General features: G+C 31.5%; 1 protein-coding gene across 4 annotated transcripts in view; it reads left to right on the top strand.

Moving 5' to 3' along the window:
• The window catches only part of LOC133172008 (active breakpoint cluster region-related protein-like), a 32,251-nt gene extending 14,997 nt beyond the window's left edge, over nucleotides 1-17,254 (top strand). For 2 of the 4 annotated variants that reach the window (XM_061306807.1, XM_061306808.1), the window contains exons 11-25: nucleotides 1,076-1,185; nucleotides 1,609-1,674; nucleotides 3,374-3,521; nucleotides 6,532-6,593; nucleotides 6,801-6,843; nucleotides 7,073-7,141; nucleotides 7,549-7,748; nucleotides 8,741-8,797; nucleotides 9,085-9,194; nucleotides 9,416-9,477; nucleotides 9,717-9,794; nucleotides 10,351-10,377; nucleotides 13,946-14,080; nucleotides 15,548-15,653; nucleotides 15,799-17,254. In XM_061306807.1, the coding sequence (XP_061162791.1) occupies nucleotides 1,076-1,185; nucleotides 1,609-1,674; nucleotides 3,374-3,521; nucleotides 6,532-6,593; nucleotides 6,801-6,843; nucleotides 7,073-7,141; nucleotides 7,549-7,748; nucleotides 8,741-8,797; nucleotides 9,085-9,194; nucleotides 9,416-9,477; nucleotides 9,717-9,794; nucleotides 10,351-10,377; nucleotides 13,946-14,080; nucleotides 15,548-15,653; nucleotides 15,799-16,042 (1,517 nt within the window). In that variant the 3' untranslated portion in view covers nucleotides 16,043-17,254. The remainder of the gene's footprint in view (nucleotides 1-1,075; nucleotides 1,186-1,608; nucleotides 1,675-3,373; nucleotides 3,522-6,531; nucleotides 6,594-6,800; nucleotides 6,844-7,072; nucleotides 7,142-7,548; nucleotides 7,749-8,740; nucleotides 8,798-9,084; nucleotides 9,195-9,415; nucleotides 9,478-9,716; nucleotides 9,795-10,350; nucleotides 10,378-13,945; nucleotides 14,081-15,547; nucleotides 15,654-15,798) is intronic. The other 2 variants (XM_061306809.1, XM_061306810.1) reach the window with 1 other exon arrangement.
• Nucleotides 17,255-24,137: the final 6,883 nt, after the last annotated feature.

Below are 24,137 nucleotides of genomic sequence, written 5' to 3'. Positions count from 1 at the left end.
GGTAAAGTTACAGTTTAAATTTCCGTGACGAATGTAAAGATACTTTTTTATATCAATTTGAATACTATTTCCTTCATCATGAAAATATATACCAAAATATCAAAATGTGTGTGGAACTATTTTGCTTAAATTTCTACCCCTGTTACATGTGATACAGGGACTACTTTGGAGATGATTACGAGGTGTAACTGAAGTTTGTGTCTTATTAAGTGAGATTGAAGAAGAGCCATGTCCTTTTTTAAGGAGAGATGATTAAGAATTAGGGCAAAATTTGGTTGCATCTTTCAAAAATTTTCTTCTCAAGAAACATTGGGCTAGAAAAGATGGAAGCATGTTTAGGTAGAGTAAATTCAATTTCGTTCAAATCAAGGCCCCTGAGGGTTAGGGTGAAGCCCCAACAGGAAATCAAAGTTTTACATGGGAATATATAGAAAAAAAAGATCTCTAAAAATCTTTTTTTTTCTGAAGACCAGCAAAGTCATGATTACTCGTATTAATATGCATATGCAAGCATCCTCAGGTATTGTAAATTTTAGCTTGTTCAAATCATGGTCCCCATGGTTAGTGTGGGACAATAAAAGGAAATCAAAGTTTTACATCTAAATATGTAGGAAAAAAATCTTTAAAATTCTTCATCTAAAGAACAACAGGGCTATTATTAGTCATATTAAAGCATCTGCAGAAAGTCTAGATTAAGGTTTTTTCAAATCATAGGCCCTAGGGGTAGGTTGGGATTTGGGGCTACAATAGGAGATCGAAGTTTTGCATGGGAATATGTAGGAGAAAAATTCTTGAAGAACAGAAGGGCCATGATTACTGGTAGTCATATTAATCTGCATGCAGTGTAGATTCAAGTTTATTCAAATCATAATTAACCCATGAGTTGAGGGTTGCTTTTTAATGAAAATCTAAAAAAAAAAAAAAAGGGGGGGGGGGCAAGGTGACTCTGGGCCCATGGGCCTCTTGATAAAAAGTACCGGTAAATTTCTAGATTTAATAATTTTTATTCATTTTGTTTTAGAATTTTTTAAATTCATATTTTACATCCATTTATATATTTATGTAAATTTTTCAGTGGATAAGGTGTTCTCAATCAAAGAAGACACAGAGAGCATGAAAAAGAAGATTGTCAGTTTGAAAGCTGAGCTGAGGAAAGAGATGAAGATCCATGATGACAAGGGAGAGGTCAGTTTTTCTTGTATCTAAAGTGAATTAAAGTAATTGGAATCATAAGAAACCATCCATACTTTGAAAGATTTTGTTTACAGTAATTTTGGTTGTTGTTTCCTTACTTTGATTGATATTAACATTTCATGGGTCAGTGAAACACAAACTTGATAATGATGTCACAGTGATCAAATGTTTGAAAACACAGGTTAAAAAATAACTTTTAAAATAGAAAGTGATCAAGGAAAGCAACATTAGTGTTGAATAATTATTTTCAGTTTTTCATTGTCTAAACCATGCAGATTTGCATGTCAGTTTTATAATAATTTCACTGTAAAAGCTGGTAAAAAAAAACAAAAAACTGATAATTACTGATATTCAATTCAAAATAAATGACCTTAAATTTGATTAAAATTGATTTAATTAATTTTTTTATTTTAGAGGACATCCTGGTTATCGTCTGGTACCAGGACAATGGAGAAATTAAAAAGGAAAATCGAAGAACAGGTTTGTAAAAGTGTCAGTTAATGAGAAAGGAAGGTATAATCAAATAAAATAGATATTATTGGTTATAAAACTTTAAAGGCTCTACAAAGGATACAAATGATCAATTTAATTATTATGTATTTACTTATTTAATACACAGGCACTTGGGGTATGGACCTCCCCCCCCCCCCCCCTTTCCATTTTTTTTTCTTTTTAAATCTGGGGTCCAGTCACCTTTTTCCTATTTTTGTATTCTAATATGCACTATATATTATCAATAAGGCAACTCTTTTGTTTCTATCAGCTGTTTTTTAAATATATCGTTTTCGACTGATACATAAAAAGAGAGAAGGCTTGCAACTCTTTTCTCATCGTCTGCCTCACCTCGCTTTAACTTCGCCTGATTATTTATCTAAAGCATAAGAACACATGAAATATGCATATGTCAATAAATTTGTTACACATTCTTCTTCCTTTTCGTATTTCCAATTAATTTTTATGTGCCCCCAATTTGTAAATATTTCGATTAAATCACCCACATTTAGGGTAAATTTTGTTGATGTGCACCAGCTGGGACGGAAGTGCCCGGTATTTTCTGGCGTCATCATTAAGTGTAATGTCATTCGGAACATTAAATGCGAGAGGGAAAAATCCCGAATTTTCTCTTCATTTTACATGTAACGGTAAGTTCTGTGTATAACAAGTTAACTGTAACTATCAGGTTCTGATGGATGAAGATTAACATTTTACATACGACAGAGACAACCAAATTTCACAATACATTTATTACAAAGCCTGGATTTTTTTTAATGCAGAACATTTGTAAAGTTAGAGTTACCGTTATTGCACTTCCGTCCCAGCTGGTGCACATCAACAAAATTTACCCTAAATGTGGGTGATTTAATCGAAATATTTACAAATTGGGGGCACATAAAAATTAATTGGAAATACGAAAAGGAAGAAGAATGTGTAACAAATTTATTGACATATGCATATTTCATGTGTTCTTATGCTTTAGATAAATAATCAGGCGAAGTTAAAGCGAGGTGAGGCAGACGATGAGAAAAGAGTTGCAAGCCTTCTCTCTTTTTATGTATCAGTCGAAAACGATATATTTAAAAAAACAGCTGATAGAAACAAAAGAGTTGCCTTATTGATAATATATAGTGCATATTAGAATACAAAAATAGGAAAAAGGTGACTGGACCCCAGATTTAAAAAGAAAAAAAAATGGAAAGGGGGGGGGGGTCCATACCCCAAGTGCCTGTGATTTAATAAGTGTTGGCAAGCAAGTCTCTGCAAGTTATTTTCAAGAACTTGCTTGACATAAGGATGACATTTACTCAGATGGCAAAATTCAACTGAAGAGAATGATTAAACACTTGTTCATTGTAGACCTATGATTGTGGTGCTATTTTTCACTACAAATCAAATTTCAAATCACTTTCAAATATATAGGTCAATGACCTATTTTTCATGCTAATGGCCTCTGAGAATTTCCTGGAAGGTTCACCAACAATCTAAATCATGCTTGTTTCCTTTCCTTTACACTGTTACAGTTGTTACCTTAATCATAATGGCTATTGTAGATGGCCTATATCATTGTCTTCATTCAAATTACAATAAAACCTCTCTGGCTTAAATTTTGTCTTCATGTCAGATCAAATGGTATAATAACTAGCCTTATACATATTATTAATTCTCCTTCCCCAAAATTTAGGAAGCTGCTTTGATCCTTGCTTCGCCTCATCTGCCATTACAATTCACAATGAAGGAGGACTCCAAAAATCACTGTATCCTGCTGTCTACTGATTACGAGAGAGAGGAGTGGAGGGATGCTGTGTATGCTCAACAGAACCATCATCATAGTAAGTACAAAAAGGGGGTGGGGGAGGGGTTGGGGGATGCTGTTAGGCTCAACAGAACCACCATCATGGTAAGTACAAGAAAGGGGAGGGATGCCATGTACACTAGTTTGACCAAACATTATTAGAACTAGTAGACTAATTGTTCACAGAACAATTAGAGGTCTTTCCACCTTTTTAAGTGTTTCCATGTAATTTGGGCTGTAAAAAAGAAGAAAAATGGGGAAAAAAAATTGTTCTTCCAGCAGGGATCTAACTCAGAACCCTTAGCTTGAAAGGCAGGCGCGCTAACCACTACGCCACGAATTCCGATGAAGATGTATGCAGTAAACTACCTATTTAGGAATAAAAAAAAATTGTTGTACAACGTAGTTATCGGAATTGAATAGTTTTGAGAAACATGTTTCCATATCATTTGGCTTTCAAAAGAACAGAAGAAAGAAAGAAAGAAGAAGAAGAAGAAAAGTACAAGAAAATAAATAAAATTAAAAAATTCGTCTTTTGCTATAGATTTATTGTCAGGCTCGTTTCTCTGTAGAGTTCAAAAGTTCTTCGCGCAGCTCCAAAAAAAGATTTTTTTTTTTTTTTTTTTGCAAATTAGGGGTCAATTTTTCTCTCTTTCCCTTCTCCCTTCCTTTCTCTTCCTCTCTTTTTTTCTCTCTCTCTTCTTTTTTGCTTCCGTGTTGATGGCATTTGTTACCATGGAAGTACAATGCATGACATGTGTTTTACTGTGCATATCGTATTTCTCTTTTTGTGCATTATGCTTACGAAGGTTTAATTAGAGGTGTTAAATGTTCTGATTTAGTTAAACTACTTAGAAAAGTGCCGATAATATAAAACGGACTCGAGGCTAATGGTATGTAGGTCGTCATGTGGGAAAACATGGATTGGACTCAAAGCGGCCTGACTGCGGATCCTAAGATTGTTGCAGGTTCAGTATGAAGATTCCTGAATGAAACAAGCTTCCATGTGGGTTATATTAAATGCAGCTATGATGAATAAAATGTTCTACATGCATTTTAAGAAGAAAACAAGATAATGAAAGCATGGAATAGTTTATTTCATACATTTATATTGGTTTAGCCCCCCCCCCCCCCCCCTCATATATTCTGTATTTCTCATATTTTGCATGACCTTGACCTTTGACCTTGACCTAAATATCAAGAACAAAAATGCAAGAATCCATTTCAGTTAGTCCCATGTCTCTACGTCTATGCGTTAAATTTTTTTTCAAATTTATGTCAACAGCAAAAAAACTTCAGGGGCAATAACTCATATAAGGCTTTGATGAATCCTTTTGCATTGATAGAATGGAAAGCACTCTTAATTAGTGGAAAGCATTGGCAAAGGTTTTGTATCCATACGGTTCGTGGTTTCAAAGGAGTAGCGATAACAAGCTACTCTTGCGAAAGGAGCAATAACTTCATTAAATGTCATCGATCGAAGTCGTTGGGTCAAATCTGAAAATCATTTAAGTAGTCGACTAATATGAAAGATGCATCTCTTTGATAAGTTGCGAAACAAAAAATCAGCGGAAGAAAAATGATAATAACTAGTAGACTAATTGTTCTCGAACAATTAGAGGTCTTTCCACCTTCTTTAAATTTCATATATTCTTCACATTTAACTCTCTTCTTCTTATTTTTATATAAAGGAAACCAGAAATGGCTTGAGAGATGGAAGAAATGAAAATTTTAAAATTTTTGAAACGACCTTGACCTTTGACCTTGAACAAATATTCAAGGTCAAAGGTCAAGGGTCACATTGCAATTAACCCCATGCTTCTACGACTTTAAGTTTTAAAGTTATAAGGTTTACTAGTAAGCGCAAAGACGTTAAAGGGCGATAACTCATATAAGGGGTCACCGGATACTTTCGCACTGATAGATTGAAGTTGTGTCTAAAGACCCTGAAAACATTAGTGAAGGTTTCATGTCTCTGCCGTTTACGGTTTCGGAGGAGTAGCGATAAAAAGGTTTTTCGCACAAGGGGCAATAACTTTTAAAAGGGTTCAGCTTAGGGGACAAGATTGAAATCTTTGAAATAGTTTTAAAAGTACATATAAAAGATGCAAAGATATACTGTATATGTTGAAAGACAAAAAAGCTCTAAAAAGAGCTTAATTTCTCATATTTGGAGTGACCTTGACCTTTGACCTTGACATAATCTTCAAGGTCTAGGGTTAAAGAATCTAATGCAGTTGGTTTCATGTCTCTACGACTTATCGTTTTGAAAATTTTTCATTATTTGTAAACTTCAAAAACTTTCAGGGGCAATAACTCATAAAAGGGCTCAACAAATCCTTTCGTAATGAATAGATTGAAGAGTCTTCTCAATTAGTCGAAGACATTGGTGAAGGTTTCGTAACTCTACGGTTTACGGTTTTGGAGGAGTAGCGATAACAAGGTTTCTAGTGAAAGGGGCAATAACTGCAAAAGGGGTCATAGGTTATACGCATTGGGTCAAATTTGTTCATAATTTTTTGTGACCTTTACGATGAACAAAAAATCTTTTCGATAAATGTCGAAACAAAAAATCAGCGGAAGAAAAATAATAATAATAGACAGAAGAATATCAATAGGTCTTTCCACAGAAAGGTGGAAAGACCTAATAATAAACAGAACAATTTCAATAGGACTTTCCACAGAAAGGTGGAAAGTCCTAATGACAGCAAGATTAAAGGGGAATAACTCTGGATTTCTTTTTAAAATTAGTGACATGATTTGTTTGTGCTAGTAATGGAAAAGATTAAGAATTATCTGGTTTCTGCAGCAGTTTAATTTTTGTGTGTTTTATTTTTAACTATGAAACTAATATTGTATTGAATTGACTTTTAAACACTGATATAGGCTAACTAACTGTGAATTCAAGAACATGTTGAAGTGGATTTTGGGTTAAAAAAAATTACCAGAAGCAAAATCAGAGCTGTATTAAATAAATATGATAAGTAGATGTCATTGATGATTTTAAAAAAGAAGTAATCAAAGTAGTCTATCTTTGCTTTCCACAGGTGGATTTTACAGACAATTGAGTGGCCATGATGTCCAGGCCAAAATCAATGAAAGCAAACAGGTAAATTAAAAACTATTAATTATTACAGAGTTAAAACATTTAAAACAAAAACTTTTACAGCACAATTTATTTTAAACTAACAAAAATAAAGGTAAATTATCTGTTTTTCATATTATCTGAGTTTAAAATCCGAAGAAAAAGCATTTCAAATTTTCTGTCTTCTTAACATATTTTTAAATTTAAATCTGTGAATCTGTCTCATTTTAGCTTCCGCAAGTTAACAATGTAGGAAATGTTTTGATGAAGAAAGGTGAGTTGTACAAAGTACCATGACAAATGCATTCATGAAAAAAATATGTGTGTTGATGTATTGTGAAATAGAAAAAAATTGTGTTGTTGAACATGCATATAGAGCAGATGAATTGATTATGCAGATTTATGCAAGTACATGTACTTGCATGTTTGTCAAATTTTACATATATCTACATGTATTATGTAAGCTACATTGATATGTCTTATGTTTTAAACATGTAATTTAGATGATGAGATGCTGAATGGATCCCTAAATGTCACAATACATAAAATGGATGGCCTTGAGAGTCCTTGTGGTAAGACAGGATTTTCCTTGTCCTTTGGAAACTGTCTAATCCTACACCTGTGCAATCCATTTCACTGTGAATTCTGACCTTTATATAAATTCCCATTTTACTGTTTTCTATGTTCTTTAAACTGTGGCAATTGAACACCTTGTCTTTTCTGACACAAATTTGTCTCCCAGTGCATGTCAGATTAGACATGTTTCACGACATGTTTCACTGCATGTACAAAGATTTCACAATGGTTGTTCTTTTAATAAAAAAATTGGGGTTGTGACTCATTGTAGCTACAATGTAAACATTTTGTGTTGTAATTTTCAATTTCATAAATGTCAAATTAAAAACAAGTGGATACATGTGTATAAAAGTAATCTGAGTGATTTGAGATTTTCATATTTTAATAACGTATTCTCTTGCAGACACCTATGTACAGCTTCATCTAGATTCCTATGGCTATTTCTTCATGCAAGCCAAGACTCGTCCCTGTGTGAACTCAATTGAGCCAAACTGGGACCAGGATTTTGAGTTAGAACTGGAGGGATCTCAGACACTGAGAATTCTGTGTTACACTGTAAACAGAGAGGGAGAAGATGAGCTGATTGGCAGAAGTGCACTCGAGGTACGCTCACTCGAGTCCATGTTAATGTTTAAAATGTCATATATTTATTCTCTTAACAAGATACTTGTATTTCAAAAAGAGCAAGAGCCACTTAGGGCCTTTTTTGGCCCTAAGAATTTCTGAAAAATCAAAACTGCTAAGTTTTGGATGAAAATACAGTATTTATAACTTTGACCCTTGGTGACCGTGTATCTATTGAACATGACGTAATTTTCTCTCTAGTCAATGCATTATGACGTCATAAAATGCGTCATTTTCCCCATATCCTGTAAATTCCCTTAAAAATGGCCAAAAGTTGAGGTATTTTTTCAATATTTCATATAGAGCACAACCTCTGATCCAAAATGTGCACTTATATAATGAAAGATCTGTTTCTGAAGATTACAAAACATGTTTTAATTTTGGATCGTGGGCTGTGCTCATATTTTAATTCTTTGCTGAAGGTAGTCAAATACCCATGTTTTCTGCAAAATTCAAGAACATTGCATTTTCTCAAAGCCTGTTTTCCAATACTTGGATTCTCAAAAATAAATTTTACTATAGGAAATGAGAGCACTAAGTCTCTACTTTATTTTGATATATGAAATGGGTGATAGTCAATTCATTGATAAGGGACAGGGCCATTTTATGCATAAAGTGAACCTAGCTCTTTGTATATGTTTTAGTTTTAAAACAAGTTTATCACTGGAACAAGAAAGATTTAATTCACTTTGTAGATGGACCGAGTAAATTATGTAGCTGTAGAAATTGACTGACATTTTGTTCATACAGTCGTATTTTGTTTGTGATCTAATGTGAGAGAGTTTAATAAGGTTGTGTTCCAAGAGAAAAAAATGTTGACAGAGTTGTGCAATATTTGAATACCTACAAGAGACAGTTTTTGCAATATTTTTTTCAGAATTTGATTAGAATTTCAAAAAATATTAAATATGAATGTTTCAAAGCACAATTTGCAAGTTTTAAAAATAAATAATCTTTGTTTCAATTTTCAGCTCAGTAGAGCTTGGCTCAGTAGCAGTTTCAAAGAACAGAAAATCAGTATGAACACAGTAGGTCTCATTTAAGCTTTTCTTAAGTTCAAAATAATGAAGAAAAAAAACATTTTAGATGAGAGACTTTCACAGATGTTTATCATTTTGAAAAAAAGAGGTTTGTCCATAGTATTAATGAATGAATTAATATATGAGTGCCAAATTAATAATGACTGTAACAGGCAAAACCAATGATTTTGTACTCGCAATAAAGATTTTTTTCAGTGTTAATCTGATGATGTCCATTGACAAACGTTAGTAGAGATATGAATTTTTATACATTTTCTGTGTGATTTTCTTCTCAGCTATCACTGATGATCTCGGTGAGACACACACCAGCCACAAAAACACTGAAGAGGTCTCCCTCCAAAATCCAGGGAGGTTTGTTTGGAACCAAGATTGGGGTTGTCTGCAAGTGAGTATTGTTTAATATCTCTTCTAGAATATTTCATAATGTATTTGCTTATATTGGATTTTGACTATGATACCAAAGAATTGATAGGAGCTTTGGAGTATTATTTATGTAAAACAATGTTAAAAATGAAAGAATTGTAAGTTAGCAGCACTTACTTAATGTACTTAATATCTACAAGACTTAATATGAATTTACGCCAAATATCTTTAATTTTTATTAAGTCGAGAACGCAAGCCAATTCCAAGTTTTGTCACTGCTTGTATCAAGGAAGTAGAAGCCAGAGGTAAGTACAGTTTAATTTTATCAGGTGTAGTCAATTTTGTTTATTCACTTTCTTTTATATCTGTTCAATTGTGGGCATTTTTCTTGACTTATTGTCAATGTATCATGATTCAAAAAGTATACATGTATGTAGCTATAAAGCAACTCTGAGTATATGGCCTTTGAAGAGTTATTCAAAATTAAAAATTGTTTTAAAAAATTTGTTCTTTAATATTGTATTTTTATCTTTTTTTTTTTTAGGAATGGAAGAAGTTGGTGTGTACAGAATTTCTGGTGTGACATCAGAGATACAGAGGATTAAGAAAGCATTTGACAAAAGTAGGAAAACGTTAAATTCTACATCTGATTTAGTTAATATCGCTATACCGGGTCCTATACTAAAGAGTGAAATCATTTAATAGCAAACTTATCCTCAATACAAACTAAAATTATGTATTTGATTTAAAATACATTAAACTGCAACTCCTATAATAAGATAATCATGTTTTGGCAAATTTATTTCTTTTGAAAGATGAATCTTTATCTGGATTTATTTAACACACATGCAAAGGGTCTTTGAATGATATTCAAATCATTTACTTACTGTAGCAGTTATGCACTCCATACTCTTTTGTAATATTTCATTTACAAGAAACAAGAAATGGTAAAATACTAAAGTACTTAAACACTATACAAAATAGCTATAACTGTACTTGCATACATGCATTTATGAACTTGTACACTGTACAAATATCTATTGCTGTTCTCATGTACATTCATGTACATGTACATTTACATTACAATGTATCTTTCATTTCCCTTTGTTTTACAGAGATTTCCTCAAAATTTATACATGAGGAATTTATTTTACCTCCAATATATGACACATTTTCAGATTTAGACAGTAAATGGGTCCCAGTGTGTAAATATATTTTTTTTTGTCTTATGAATTGCTGATCATGGAATGCTCCTATATAAAAAAAAATCTTCACCATTGGCTTTTAATATATAATTGCAAAGTGCATAAAGTTTTGTATGGATGTTTGTTGGAGTGACTAGACTTAAGTAAGAAATTTGAAATTAAAGTGAAATCTTTCCAAGATGATTCATTTTCCAATTTCGACTGAGAGGGAACTGAAAAATATCCAACTTTTCAGAAATTGTACTGATAAAAGAACAAATTTCATCATTTTAATTCTTTTTTTTTTTTAAATTAGAAAAGATCTACTGTACTCTCATTGTACCTTATTTGATGAATGTAACATAGAGCACATTTGTGTGCAGTTTTTCAGAAAAAGATTTCATGATTTTAGTCTGCAGTGTAAATATTAAATTTTAAAATAGAAAGACTAGAACATTATGGTTTCTTATACGTTGTCACTTTTGATCAGGCAATTTTTTTTTTCATTTTACCTTATACATGTATTTTGCAAAATCTAATGAAGTAAGCAAGCTGATATTCAATTAAAATGACATGAAAATTCATGCTTGTGCTTAAAATACATATAAATTCTTCTCTTTTTTTTTCAAATTACTGGATTAATTTTTTTGTTATATTTGATGATATTAGAAATGACTATTTGATGACATTAAGATACATGTAGGTAGAGCTCAATGAGTGACCATTAGGATTGTTTAAAAGATGAAACTACACTAAAATTTCATTCAATTTGCAGTGGTTTGTTTAATAAATCAGAAATTTTTATGTGACATTTGATATGAGGATATACAGTTATACAAGTACAGTTACCAAAATCATCAAATTGTTTGATTTGTCAGTATTCACTGTTGAAATGTGAGGTACTAAATAATTCACCACAGCATGGTTGGAATTTTTATAGAAATTTAGCTGAAAATCTGTGTAGTTTTGTTTGTAGCAGAAAGATTTCTTTCCAAATGGTCAAAATCCAAACATCTATGTACGGATGTGAGATTTTATTGGTATACTGGTATATTGTGATTTTTTATTGCTCAATCGATATCGTGATACAGAGACTAAAATATTGGTATTTAGTAAATAATTCTAATTACCAGAAAAATTCATTTTATTGTTCAAAATTTTGAATTGCAATTTCCAGGTGTTTTAAAAAAAAAAAACATTGGCATCCTAGCATCCAAGCATGGTTTATTAATATATATTTACATTTCCAATAAATTTCCCCTATGATTCTTCACAAAATAGAATACAGTTCATTTTCTCATGAACTACCATGAATGGGCATGAATATCTCCATTGTTACGTCATAATACCTCACTTGACGTCAAAACTATAGTGCAAACTCTTTTGCTTTAAAAATGACAGTTGAATGGCGTTATATGAGACATATCATCAGAAAAATAATGTAAATATAAGAAATGAATTTAATTTTTGAAAATTCATGAGGTACATGAACTACAACGCTTCACGCCGGCATATTTATCGCTACTGCGCTTCATGAAATATGCCGCCGTGAAGCGTCGTAGTTCATGTCCTCATGAATCTTCAAAAATTAAATTCATTTCTTAAATATAAATAAAAATGAGAAAAGTGAAGTTATTATATTTTTACAACATATTTTTAAAAAAAAGTTGGAGAGATTCATTTAAAATCATAGTAAAAATTGTGTTAAAAAATATCATGATATTTCGCAATACAAAATTTTTATGATACTCATCCTTACATCTACACTGCACTTTCACAAGTTCATGTAACAAAATTGTAAGAAGCAAATTAAATTCTAATATGTCTTCTCTATACCGTACTCTTATGTATCCATACTGTTGTTTAAAAAACTGTACCTGTATTCTTAATATTTTCTTTTCCAAACCACTGTAAAACACTTTATGTCCATACCCCCTGTAGAGAAAGTGTATACCTGTCAGACCACTTTGTGTTCAGACCATGGAGATTCAATAACGAAAAAGCAGTAGGAAAAAATAACATGAACTGGTGTATGAAGAAATCAATCTTTATTTCCTTTTTTTAAAGAGAAGGGTATATGTACATTGCAACAAGTTATTATTCTCTTAAACTGGAAAACCATATTCAACAAAATACATAGGTGATATCAATGTAGAGTGTATGATCTTAAATCTGAAGGGATTATTACTTGTCTTAACATTGGCAAATATTTTTCTGCTGTCATATTGCATATATCACATCCACAATTGAAGCATATTTACAGAAACCCATTAAGGACCTATCAAAAAATATTTTTTTGAATTCAATATAAAGAATTGTCGAATTTGTTAGAACGAATTTAATTTGTAATAACAATTTTTTGAATTTGTTATAAAGAATTAAATTTGTTGTAACAAATATATTGAATTCATTATAATGAATTCAAAAATTTGTTATAACAGATTAAATTTGTTCAAACAAATTCTAAAATTTGTAGTAACAAATTAAATTTTTTTAAACAAATTCTAAAATTTGTTATAATGAATCAAAGTCGTTTAATCAAATTCGACAAATTGGGCCTATAGAAAAGTATTTATGAATTCAATATTACGAATTGTCAAATTCATTTAAATGAATTTAATATGTAATAACAAATTTAAGAATTCATTTAAATGAATTTAATTCGTTATAACAATTTTTGAATTCGTTATCAAGAATTCAACAAATCTTTTATAACAGATTTATTTCGTTATAACAAATAATAATTTTAAAAAAATGTTATAATGAATTAAATATAGATTATTTTATGAAATATACAAATAATCACTCTTAATTGACTGTGATTATAATAATTTGTGTAACAGTACTGTCGCTGAGTTGAATAAATGTGAAATGAATTTGACAGTCTTGTCTTGCATTCCTTAAGGCATGGGAATAGTGGAAAAGCAATTTAACGGTATGAATTATAGTAAAATGTAGTATGGTTCTATGTAGAGTTAGCAAGCAACTCAAATACTAAGAAAGTTGGTAATGGTTGAGTCAACATCCAGACTGTTCAATTAATTCATTTTAACAAATTCAACAATTCGTTATATCCAATTCAAAAATATTTTTTGATAGGTCCTAAATGGGCTTCCTTACATTTCCATTTATCAATTATGAAATTGATTTATTTACATACTGTATACATGTATATATAGCAAACTGCATGGGTGCATTTTTTTGTTTTATTCGATTCTGTTTATTTTCGTAAAGTCACATTGCAATATAGCATGGCATCTTCAAGCACACAAATTAGTATGTGATAGTTTTTTTAATTTGTTGATATATTTTTGTTAAAGTTAATTTCTTTTATTTGATTTATCAATGGATATCTCCTATGCACTGCCTTCATCAGTTAACAATCTCTTGAATACAGCCAATTGGTGACTCTTTGAAATTCTCAACAGCTAGCTGCGTTACATTTACTAATAATTTTTTTACCTATTTTTTTTTTTTTTTAATATCTTTAATTGTTGTCCTTCTATTAAAAATACATCTCCATAATTCTGCATTTTTTTTAACAGGAAAGGCCTTATATGCTAAACACCACTTTTCATTCTTTCAATAGATCTGAGAGCAGGCTTGAACCTCCTGGGAGACAGTGACATTCATGCAGTGACTGGGGTTCTCAAACTCTACTTCAGGGAGCTGCCAGAACCACTCTTTACTGAAGCCAGCTACAAACAATTCATAGCTACAATAGGTTAGTTATCTGCCTTGAGGTAGTACAACAGATAAACAGGATTTCCATTCTATACGCTGATTCATTTTAGGAGAGTTATCCTGCCATAGCTACAGTTAGTAGATGTAGTTGGTAGGTTTTGTCTCATCATAGGTCCAGTAAGTGTAGAGTCGTCTTGTTAAAGCTACAGTATGTTAATGAAGTCTGTCTCATATAACCACAATTCAGTAATAGCCCCACCCCCTTCTTATAACACTGCAGGAAGAGGTTTAATGAGTCCCTATAAAATTTGTTTTATTAAAATTAATGTTTAATTATAATTTGATAGCTTGTTGTATTCAATAGCATTTTTTTTTTTTTTTACAAAACAAACTGATGTTTGTAACAATGTCACAACTACAATGGGTTGTTGATGGGGTTTTTCTTGTCATAACTACCACATGTTGAAGAGGTTTTTCTTGTTATGACTACCACATGTTGATGAGAATTTTTTTCTTGTTATACCTACCACATGTTGATGAATTTGTCCTGGCATAGCTACAACAGGATCTTGTTGTTAGTCTTTTCATAGCTACCATAGGTTGATAAAGTTCTTCTTGCCATAGCTAACATAGGGTAATAAGGTTTAATTGTCATAGCTACTATAGGTTGATGAGATTGGTATTCATAGCTACCATAGGTTGATGAGATTAGTATTGTCATAGCTACCCCAGTTTGATGAGGTTTGTTTTGTCATATCTTGTAGCTACCACATGTTGCTGAGGATTTTCTTGTCATAGATACCACAGATTAAGGAAGGGTTTCTTGTCATAGCAATTGCAGATTGATGAGGTTTATCTTGTTATAGCTTTCACATGTTGATAAGGTTTGTCTTGTCAAAGCTACCACACGTTGATGAAATTTGTTTTCTAATAGCTACATGTTGATGAGATTTGTCTTGTCATAGCTACCACATGTTGATGAAATTTGTTTTGTAATACATGTAGCTACCACATGTTGATGAGATTTGAAAAGTCATAGCTACCACATGTTGATGAGGTTTGTTATAGCTACCACATGTTGATGAGGTTTGTCTTGGCATAGTTTCCACGGGTTGAAAAGGTTTGTTTTGTCATAACTATCAGAGGTTAACAAGATTTAGCTTGACAGACCTACAGTAGTTTGATTCGGTTTTGTCACAAGCAAAACAGATTTTGAAATTTTCCTGTACTAAGCAATAAAAGTTTATAAGCATTGTCATGTTTTCAAATTGTTTATCATTTCTAATATTTGAGTTTGGTAGACAGACTAGGTATTATCAGAATGTAGAACTGAAAACTGTAGAACTGAGAACTTTTTTTATTAAAATGAAACACAAAAAATGATCCTTGCAAATTTGATTGATAGTTCTCAGATTTTGGAAACCCTATCCAGAAAAAAAGTGTGCTTAACAAAAACAATGCATAAAATGAATAAGTGCTAATTTACTAGTTTATTTCCTTTTTGTAGGATTGCATGATGGTGATTCAAAAGAAAAAGTCTTTCTTCAACTTCTACATGACCTTCCAAACGAGAACTACTACTGCATAGTGGCTATAGTGGAGCACTTAGTCAGGTACCTTAAGATCAACATTTATTAGTACACATGTACTGGACAAAAGGCTCTCTTTTTCAGTGTACTATTACAGTGATATATATATATCAGAGATACATCTGAATGAGTTCGTTGTTTACATTTATCCATTTCTTCTGTGTTTCAGGGTCAGTAAGTATGAGAGTAGTAATAAAATGTCATTAAGTAACCTATCGACGGTGTTCGGCCCAACCCTCCTTCACCCTGCGGTCAGTGACCAACAAAACCCCGCCCAGCTGATGCAGGATGCCCAGGATGTGTTTCTACAGGCAGGAGTACTGTATTTCCTCTTACAGATGGTTGCCAATGGAAAGAGCATCAGGAGATGTGAGTCAGCCATTGAAATGCATGGAGAGGATAGGCTGGTATAGGGTGGATGTAGAAAAAAAGTGGATATAGGGATAGGCTGATGTAGAGTGGATTTGATAGAACAGTGGATCAGTTACGCTTAGATGGATAGACAATGGAAGATCACGCTTCATTTGAGAGATAACATGACTTACTTGCGATAAGTGGTAGAGAAGAATGGACTGTGGAAGTTCATTCTGTAATGGAGAGAGAACATGACTCCAGTTGAAAATATCTGCTACTGTTCAAGAGAAAAATTAAATGAAAATGATATTTAATTTATGGATCTTAAAATCAGCTTCAAATGAAATATAAATGATATGTAATTGTTGAAAGTATTAGAATTTTGAAAGGGAAACATTTTAGTCAGACACATTTGACTTTCATTTTGATATACAACCATGACATTGAAATATCAAACCTTATGTATAAAAATCACCAATATATAGATACCCATATTGGGAATAATTATCATGAGAATAAAATTGATATAACAGTAATGTACATATATTTGAGGAGATTTTTTTTATTGTTTTTTTCAAATTATTATGAACATAATCAAGAAGATTTTATAGTTGCATAATAAAGAAGGAAAAAAAGTAATTTTTGAAAAAAAAGAATCATACCTTTTGTCATGCAACCCTGCACCAGTAGTATGAATTTGTTTCATTGCATACAAATTCATTTCCCTGATTTTGTATGAATTGGACCAACCATACAATGTATGTTCTATTCTTGTTAATTTATGTATTTTTTAGATTGTTGTTGTGTAAGCTTATTTGTATTTAAACTTTAAACAAGAACCATAAAGGCCAGACTTGCCTTATAAGTGTTTAATATATGTATATTATAAAATACAAATATCATGTAGAAATATTCCTGTATTCATTATGCCCAGAATTTGACTACTGTGATAAATTATAGAGGACCATTTTATCAGTCTTCATTTAGTTATATTTACATTTCCAAATATTTTTCCTTAACATTCTTTGCAAATTAGAAGGCTGTTCATTTTCTCATGAACTACCATGCATGAGTATGAATATCTCCATTGTTACGTCATAATACCTTACTTGACGTCAAAACTATAGTACAAACTGTTTTGCTTTAAAAATGACAGTTGAATGGCGTTATTTGTGGTAACTCGTCAGAAAATAATGTAAATATAAGAAATGAATTTAACTTTGAAAATTCTTGAGGTATATGATCTACAATGCTTCACGCCGGCATATTTATCATGATGCGCTTCATGAAATATGCCGGCGTGAAGCGTTGTAGTTCATGTCCTCATGAATCTTCAAAAATTAAATTCATTTCTTAAATATGTATGATGAGATATAAAACCATGATTTTAAACAAGTAATGTATTGTAACAATTTGAATATCAATATGTTTATTATCCAATTGAACAGCATTTTTTCTTTGCAATTATACAAAAAAAAAAATCACAACTTTGCATTTTGTTCATTTAACATTTGGAGTAGTGCAGGTGTGTGTGTAAAATAGGGCTGAAATTTTTAACCTGTATACTTTTTATACTTTTTTGTGCAATCAATTTTCATTTCAACCTGTGAAGAGATATGTAATTATATACAAGTTCTAAGGAATCATAGACGGTGTATATACATTTATACTTACCACTCAAAAGTGCTAATGATTTAAACTACAAGTAGAAAGTATTACCCAAGTAACTTAATAGTGCAATTCTTATACAAGTACTTTTTGTTAACCTTTCTTGTTTCAAAATCTGGTTCTGTAAGATTGTTACAATAACAAATGTTAATACACTGTACTTTGGTAATTTTGATATATTCACACAGTGGAAAAACAGATTTTTTTTTACATCTATAACTGTGATGAAGAATATTGAAAATCCTGTTCCTTAATCATTAATTCAGTTTAAGCAGACCATCAGAATAGTAGTGTTAATAATAACAAGTTCTAAAGTTTTCAGCTGTATAAATATCTTAAAATTACCATTACAAAATCATGTTCTCATTTCATAAGATGTAGTCTAATGTAAATGGTGTTTTTTTCTTTTTCTTTATTTTTCTTTTATTCTGGTAATGTTTGTGGGTGTAGACAGAATTATATTACAACATATTTCCTAAACATTTGTTCTTTCAGTTATATTGAAGAGATATCAATTTTGTATGTGAGAGCAGTATATTTAAAAGTACAGTCAAACCTCGTTATCTCAAACATGACAAAACCGAGATTAAACTTCACCATATCGGAGGATTCAAGATAACAAGGGTAAAAATCATAAATAGAAGGCAATTAGGACTGCCAACTCACTTCGCCATATCCTTGGTATTTAAGGGATCCATGTTCGAGATAATGAAGTTCAACTACATGTATATTAGTCCAAAAAGTTTATTAGTTTCTTTTCGATTTAGAGGATAAAATTTAGAAATTTTTGAGTGTGTATATGTATACATTTATAAATATAGTTATGTATCTAAGTATGTTAAGTATGTTAACAATTGTAAATTATTTTGCTCTTGTAGCATGTTGATTGTTATTCATTTGTTAACTATGCACAATTTGTTAATCTTTTTGTATTCAGTCTTTGTGCACATTTTTGTGCTTCTTATTTGATACATATAAACATAATATGATGTAATCAAATTTTCTTTGTTTATAGACTTTTTTTTATGTCACACCCAAAATAAATGTTTGAAAATTGAGCTGAAAAATAAAGACGTTTAACATTTTGACTTCTTCTTTTCTAATCCAGTTTCTGAGCGTTGTAACATTGGTGGGCCATAACATAATTATACCTGCTGTTTCTTAAGAAAATTCGGATATATTGTTATCCTACTCTGTCCGTCTGTCTGTCACTACTCTGTATCTACTCAAACTCTTATAACATTTTAGCAGTAGCCATATTATCTTTTTGGAATATGACTGGTGGTGTCCTGTTGATATGCAATGAGGTTTTTGAATTTTTATTTTCGTCCCGGGGGCAAATTAGGATCGAAAAACGACATATTTCTACAAAAACCAGGTTCCCCTAACTCTTACTTTTGATGTAATTGCCAAATCATCTTTTGGAATATGTTTGGAGGTGTTCTGTAGATATGCTTTAAGGTTGTGAAATTATCATTTTCATCCTGGAAAGTGGGGGGGGGGGGGGGGGGGCAAAAGTCGACGTTTTTCACATACATGTAAACCTGGTTTTGCATGTACACAATAGCCAAATCATCTTTTGGGTGTGATTGGTGGTGTTCTATAGATGTGCAGTAAGGTTTTGAAATTTTCATCTGTGGTACCAACTGGGGGGCACAAAACGACATTTTTTCTATAAAAGACATATTCTCAGAATTCTTCTTACGTTTTAATTAAGCAGTAGTTATATCAAAAACAACAAATCTAAAAAAAAAAAATAATGGATATAGTGTTATCCATGTCTGTCCATCTATTTTTCACGTCACCGTCTTCTTTAAACTCCTCTTCCAGTTTAGATAGTAGCCAATTCATCTTTTGATAAATGATTTGTGGAGTCCTATAGATGTGCAGTATGGGAGGGGGCAAACTCTAAGTGTAAAAACGACGTTTTTCTGTTGAAATTTGGTTCCCAGAACTCCTTTCGCGTGAAAGCAGTAGCTGAATGGGGAAAAAAATCTTGGGAAAGTTTGGATATATTGTTATCCTGGTCTGGCCGTCCGCGCGGGTATGTTAAGGAAGCATACAAATCATTTCTCGGGAAATTTAGACTTTTTTAAGAAAATTAAGATTAATAATTCATCAAAGTCTCCGATAAAACATAAACTATTATTAACTATTACATAAAGACACGGAGTGTCCGAGGCCAAGTAGTGCACCACCTCGACGTCATCACGTGACCGCTATTAATAACAAAATATTCCTTAATGAAAAACTTCAGAGAACAACACTACCCCGGGGTTAAATAATTTCTTTGAGTAAATAACATAGTTGAAAAACATCTCTTATGCCGAAAAACTGCTGCTAGAATCCCACTGCCCGATCGGGAAAATAATTATTCCACATATATGTACGAAACCTTACCCGATGTTTTGCATTTTATGCATAAAACCTGAGATATTTCTACAAACCACGTTTACCTCACGATTCTAGCAGCACTTTCCAAGTATTATAGAACACGAGCTTTCGATATGTACAAATCTTATGTTTTTAAGTATCCAGCTTAGTGTTGTTCTTTTGCATTATTGTTGTCACGAATGACAGAGGAAAGGCCAACCGGGATACGTAAATAGCTGACTGTCTTCAATAGAAGATATAATCGATGAAAATAAATCAACATACCTGTTTAACATACTTTAACTTCACATGAATAACACACAATATTCACGGTATTTGCTTCTAAACCTCCTTTTACGTATCTTTTTACATGCCGTTTTGGCCAAATTCTCGTTACACAACATGATCGATTCTCAAGTTACATGTTGAACAGTTATGACGTCATTGGTCGGAGATTATAATTCAAGTGACAGATACAGCATAACAAAATAAAAACATTTTATTTTTGTTAATATTTGCAAATTTCTATTCATTTTGAGGAGTCAAATTATATCTCTAAATAGCAATATTAGGAAAACTTGTGTTCTAAACTTGACGTCATCTCGCCTATTATGACGTCATATTGTATCACTGATTTAGTCAAGTCAGATTATCTTAGTGCTTCCTTAACACACCTGCGCGTTTTTCTCGCTATCTTCTTCCTCAAACTCCTCCTTATATGGTTTACACAGTGACCATATTATTTGGAATATGATTTGTGGAGTCCTGTAGATGTGCAAGAAGATTTGGAAGTTTTCATTTTTCACCTGGGGACCAAATTGGGATCGAAAACGATGATTTTCTACAGAAGCCTAGTTCTCAGAACTCCTTATATTTAAGGTACATGTAGTGGCCAAATCATCTTTTGACTGTCCTGTTTCATGTGTCATTGTTTTCATACTTATTTTCACTACGGATTATTCCGTTTACGTGATCAACACAGAGAGCTCAAGGCGAATGTGACCAGTCGATAAGGGATTCCTACTCCTCTCTTAGGCCTTCGATGTTTCAGGTATTTTTTTTATTTTTTTTTGGCCCTGTTTTATTGTTAACAAGGTATTGTTTAAAGCCTTATGAGATCGATAACTGTTCTTCATGTTTTCTTTTTTCATTGGAATTTATCATACTTTCATGTTAAATACTAAAATCTGATTGGTTTATACGCATTTAATAATTCGCAATGTTAAACTAAAACAAAATATAAGAGATTCTACTATTAAATTGTGTTTTTCAAATGTAAAACTGTGTTTATCACTATTTTTCGCATTCGGTGCCATAAGTATCTGTAAACTATAGTTTACAACCGCAAACTATAATTAACATTCGGTAACTATTGATTAGAGTTGTAAACTATAGTTTACAAATCGTGAAACCGCATCTATTTATCAGATAAACTATGTTTTATAATCGCAAATAATTGTTTTCAGTGTTAAGTATAGTTTACACATGTAAAGCATAGATTATGGCGTTAAAGTACAATGGTTTAGGGCACAGGCACCTGAAGCGTGGAACATCCCAACCCCCAACCCCAAAAACTAATAAAATGTAAGGAGTCTTTATTTCTAGCAAATATGTGATTTCTCCGTCAGTTTTATCTTTGAAAATTGACCATATATATACGGTATAATAAAAATACATTTTAAACCTTAACAAACGTACAAACCTACGATAGCCTCCTATTAGGATCAATCTATGGAGAGAAAAAATTTCAAAAGGCGTTATAAGGCATAATAACTACGCCTTTACAAAAAGGCGTTATTATGCCTTCTGAAAAACCATTATTATGCCTTATAACGCCTTATATATTATATATTTGTGTATTAGGGATTTTTTGTACCTAGCTAATGCAATAAGAACATTAAAAAAAAAAAAACAAAAAAAAAACCAACAAACAAACAAAAGTCATAAACTATTTAAATTATTATATGCAACACGTAATATACATTATTTTGGCAATTGTACAATTAATATATATGTACATTGTATTTTCATCTATGCGTAAATTAATTTTGTCTATACGATGCACATCTCTTCACTTTTATAATCTGAACTAAGCTGTTTATATTTGATACACGTATCCTGATTAAAGCTGTCATATTTATTTATTCATTTACAATCAGACTCGATCTGTTTGTCACAAGGAAAACGCCTATTAGATTTAATTTTATTTTTGTCTGTTTGTTTTTGTTTTTTGAGGAAAATGTCATTAACTTTCGTAAATATTGTTGTCATACATACATGTAGTTATTTATACACATTATTATTAAAAAATGCCCATCAATAGTTTACCCCCCCCCCCCCCCTTGTAATATTTTTATATTGCTCCGAAGAAATTACTACATGTATAATGAAACCTTTCCACTTTACTAGTATTTACTGCAACTGTATTCAGGAACAAGAGGTTTCTGTTCAGTATATATAAATTCATTCAAAAATTCATTTTGTCTGTTTATTTACCAATAGTTGAAATTTAAAATTGCGAATCCGGTTTACACGAAACCATTCAGGTGTGACAACTTCATTAATACCTGTTGGCCCCGCCTACCATAGTTAAAAATAACTCTATGGAAAACTTGTCCGACAGGTTTCAATGAATAGAAATGTACAGGTAGTGTATCGATCTAAAATCTAAAAATAAATCGCGAAACACCCAAAACACGCGAGGAGGGGAAGGGGTATCGCTGGCTACTGTTGAATTTGAACAGCATCCCCCTGAGTAGGGGAGAGGAATTAATATTTCATTAATGAGAGGGATTCCGTATACTAAAAAGGTAAGAATTTCTGGTCAATGAAAACACATTTATATTTTATACTCAGTGTTGAGCCGGTTTGTTATTGTAAAAAACGGACAGATGAAGGGTGTGATGTGCAAGTAGATGATTGAAAACAAAGATTACCATAGATTTATTTTATTACATATATCGTAAAGAAATGTTAATGAAGATGTTTAAATAATACAACAAGAATGGAGGCAAATCCTGCAAACCATTAATCTTTCAACTCCTCGTAAGAAGGACAAAATTTATGCACAATTAAGATTTAAATTATTAATTTAATTACACTATCAATTTATTTTTGAAATATTCTATTTCCTTCGTAGTATAAATATTCTTTAACATGAACGGGACATCAACAATAAATTACGTCCCCTGCATGAGGTCGTATTATAGTTTATAAATACAGTTATAAGAAAACATGCAGTGATCAATGCACCTTAAATTGCTTTGAAATGAAATTTCATCAAAGAGAAAATTAATATGTCAATTTAAAGATGTAGAAATGCTTTATAAATAATAAAAAGTCGATATGTACACAAAAAAGCATTGTGTGCTTTTTATTTATAAAATTTAAATAAGTGTAACAAATTATAGCGATAAACAATTTAGAGTTATCTTCTCCTTAATGAATGGGAAGAATCTCATTATGTATAAAAAGATCAAAATATACAATATTATTAAGTGTGTTGATTTTATGACTATCCTCATAATCCACAGATTACATACACTTATTAGGAAAATTATCACTTTTCTGTTACACCACAGTAACTCGTGAATACCTGAACAGTATGCATCCCCCCCCCCCCCAAAAAAAAAAAGGAATCAACTTTTTCAATTAATTAGACGAATTTTAAACTGTCATTTTTAAAATTGATTCAACCGAGTATCTTTTCCGATTTCGAATACAATTTCAAATCAAACATGGACGAAAGGGGCTTACATAATACATTGAAATTACGTTTTGTGTGTGTGTTTTTGTTTTTTGTTTTGATAATCATTATTTTGACGCACAGGTACCTGACGTTATTTATTTTTGTCATAAAATATAATCCCTCCCTGTGATTTGTTAGGTAGGGGTATAAATTTTTATTATAAGAAAAAAAATTACATTTGCCAGGTGCTTGTGTTCGGATATTTGTTTTCTTATCATGAGCAAAAAGAAATGATAAAGTTCTTACCTTACCCCTTAAGGGAAACTATAGTATTTTCTTATTTACAAATTTTTAAATGGAAATTAAAAAGTTAACACACCAAATTCTTCTGAAGCTGTGAAGATTACGATATTTTCTTCAAACAG

This window comes from Saccostrea echinata, unplaced genomic scaffold, assembly GCF_033153115.1.
Source record: "Saccostrea echinata isolate AGI-Se365-2 ecotype Australia unplaced genomic scaffold, CSIRO_AGI_Sech_v1 ptg000054l, whole genome shotgun sequence".
In the NCBI taxonomy this organism is placed as follows: domain Eukaryota; kingdom Metazoa; phylum Mollusca; class Bivalvia; order Ostreida; family Ostreidae; genus Saccostrea; species Saccostrea echinata.
Note: the sequence above shows the minus strand (reverse complement) of the source record. Positions and strands in the feature narration are given on the sequence as shown.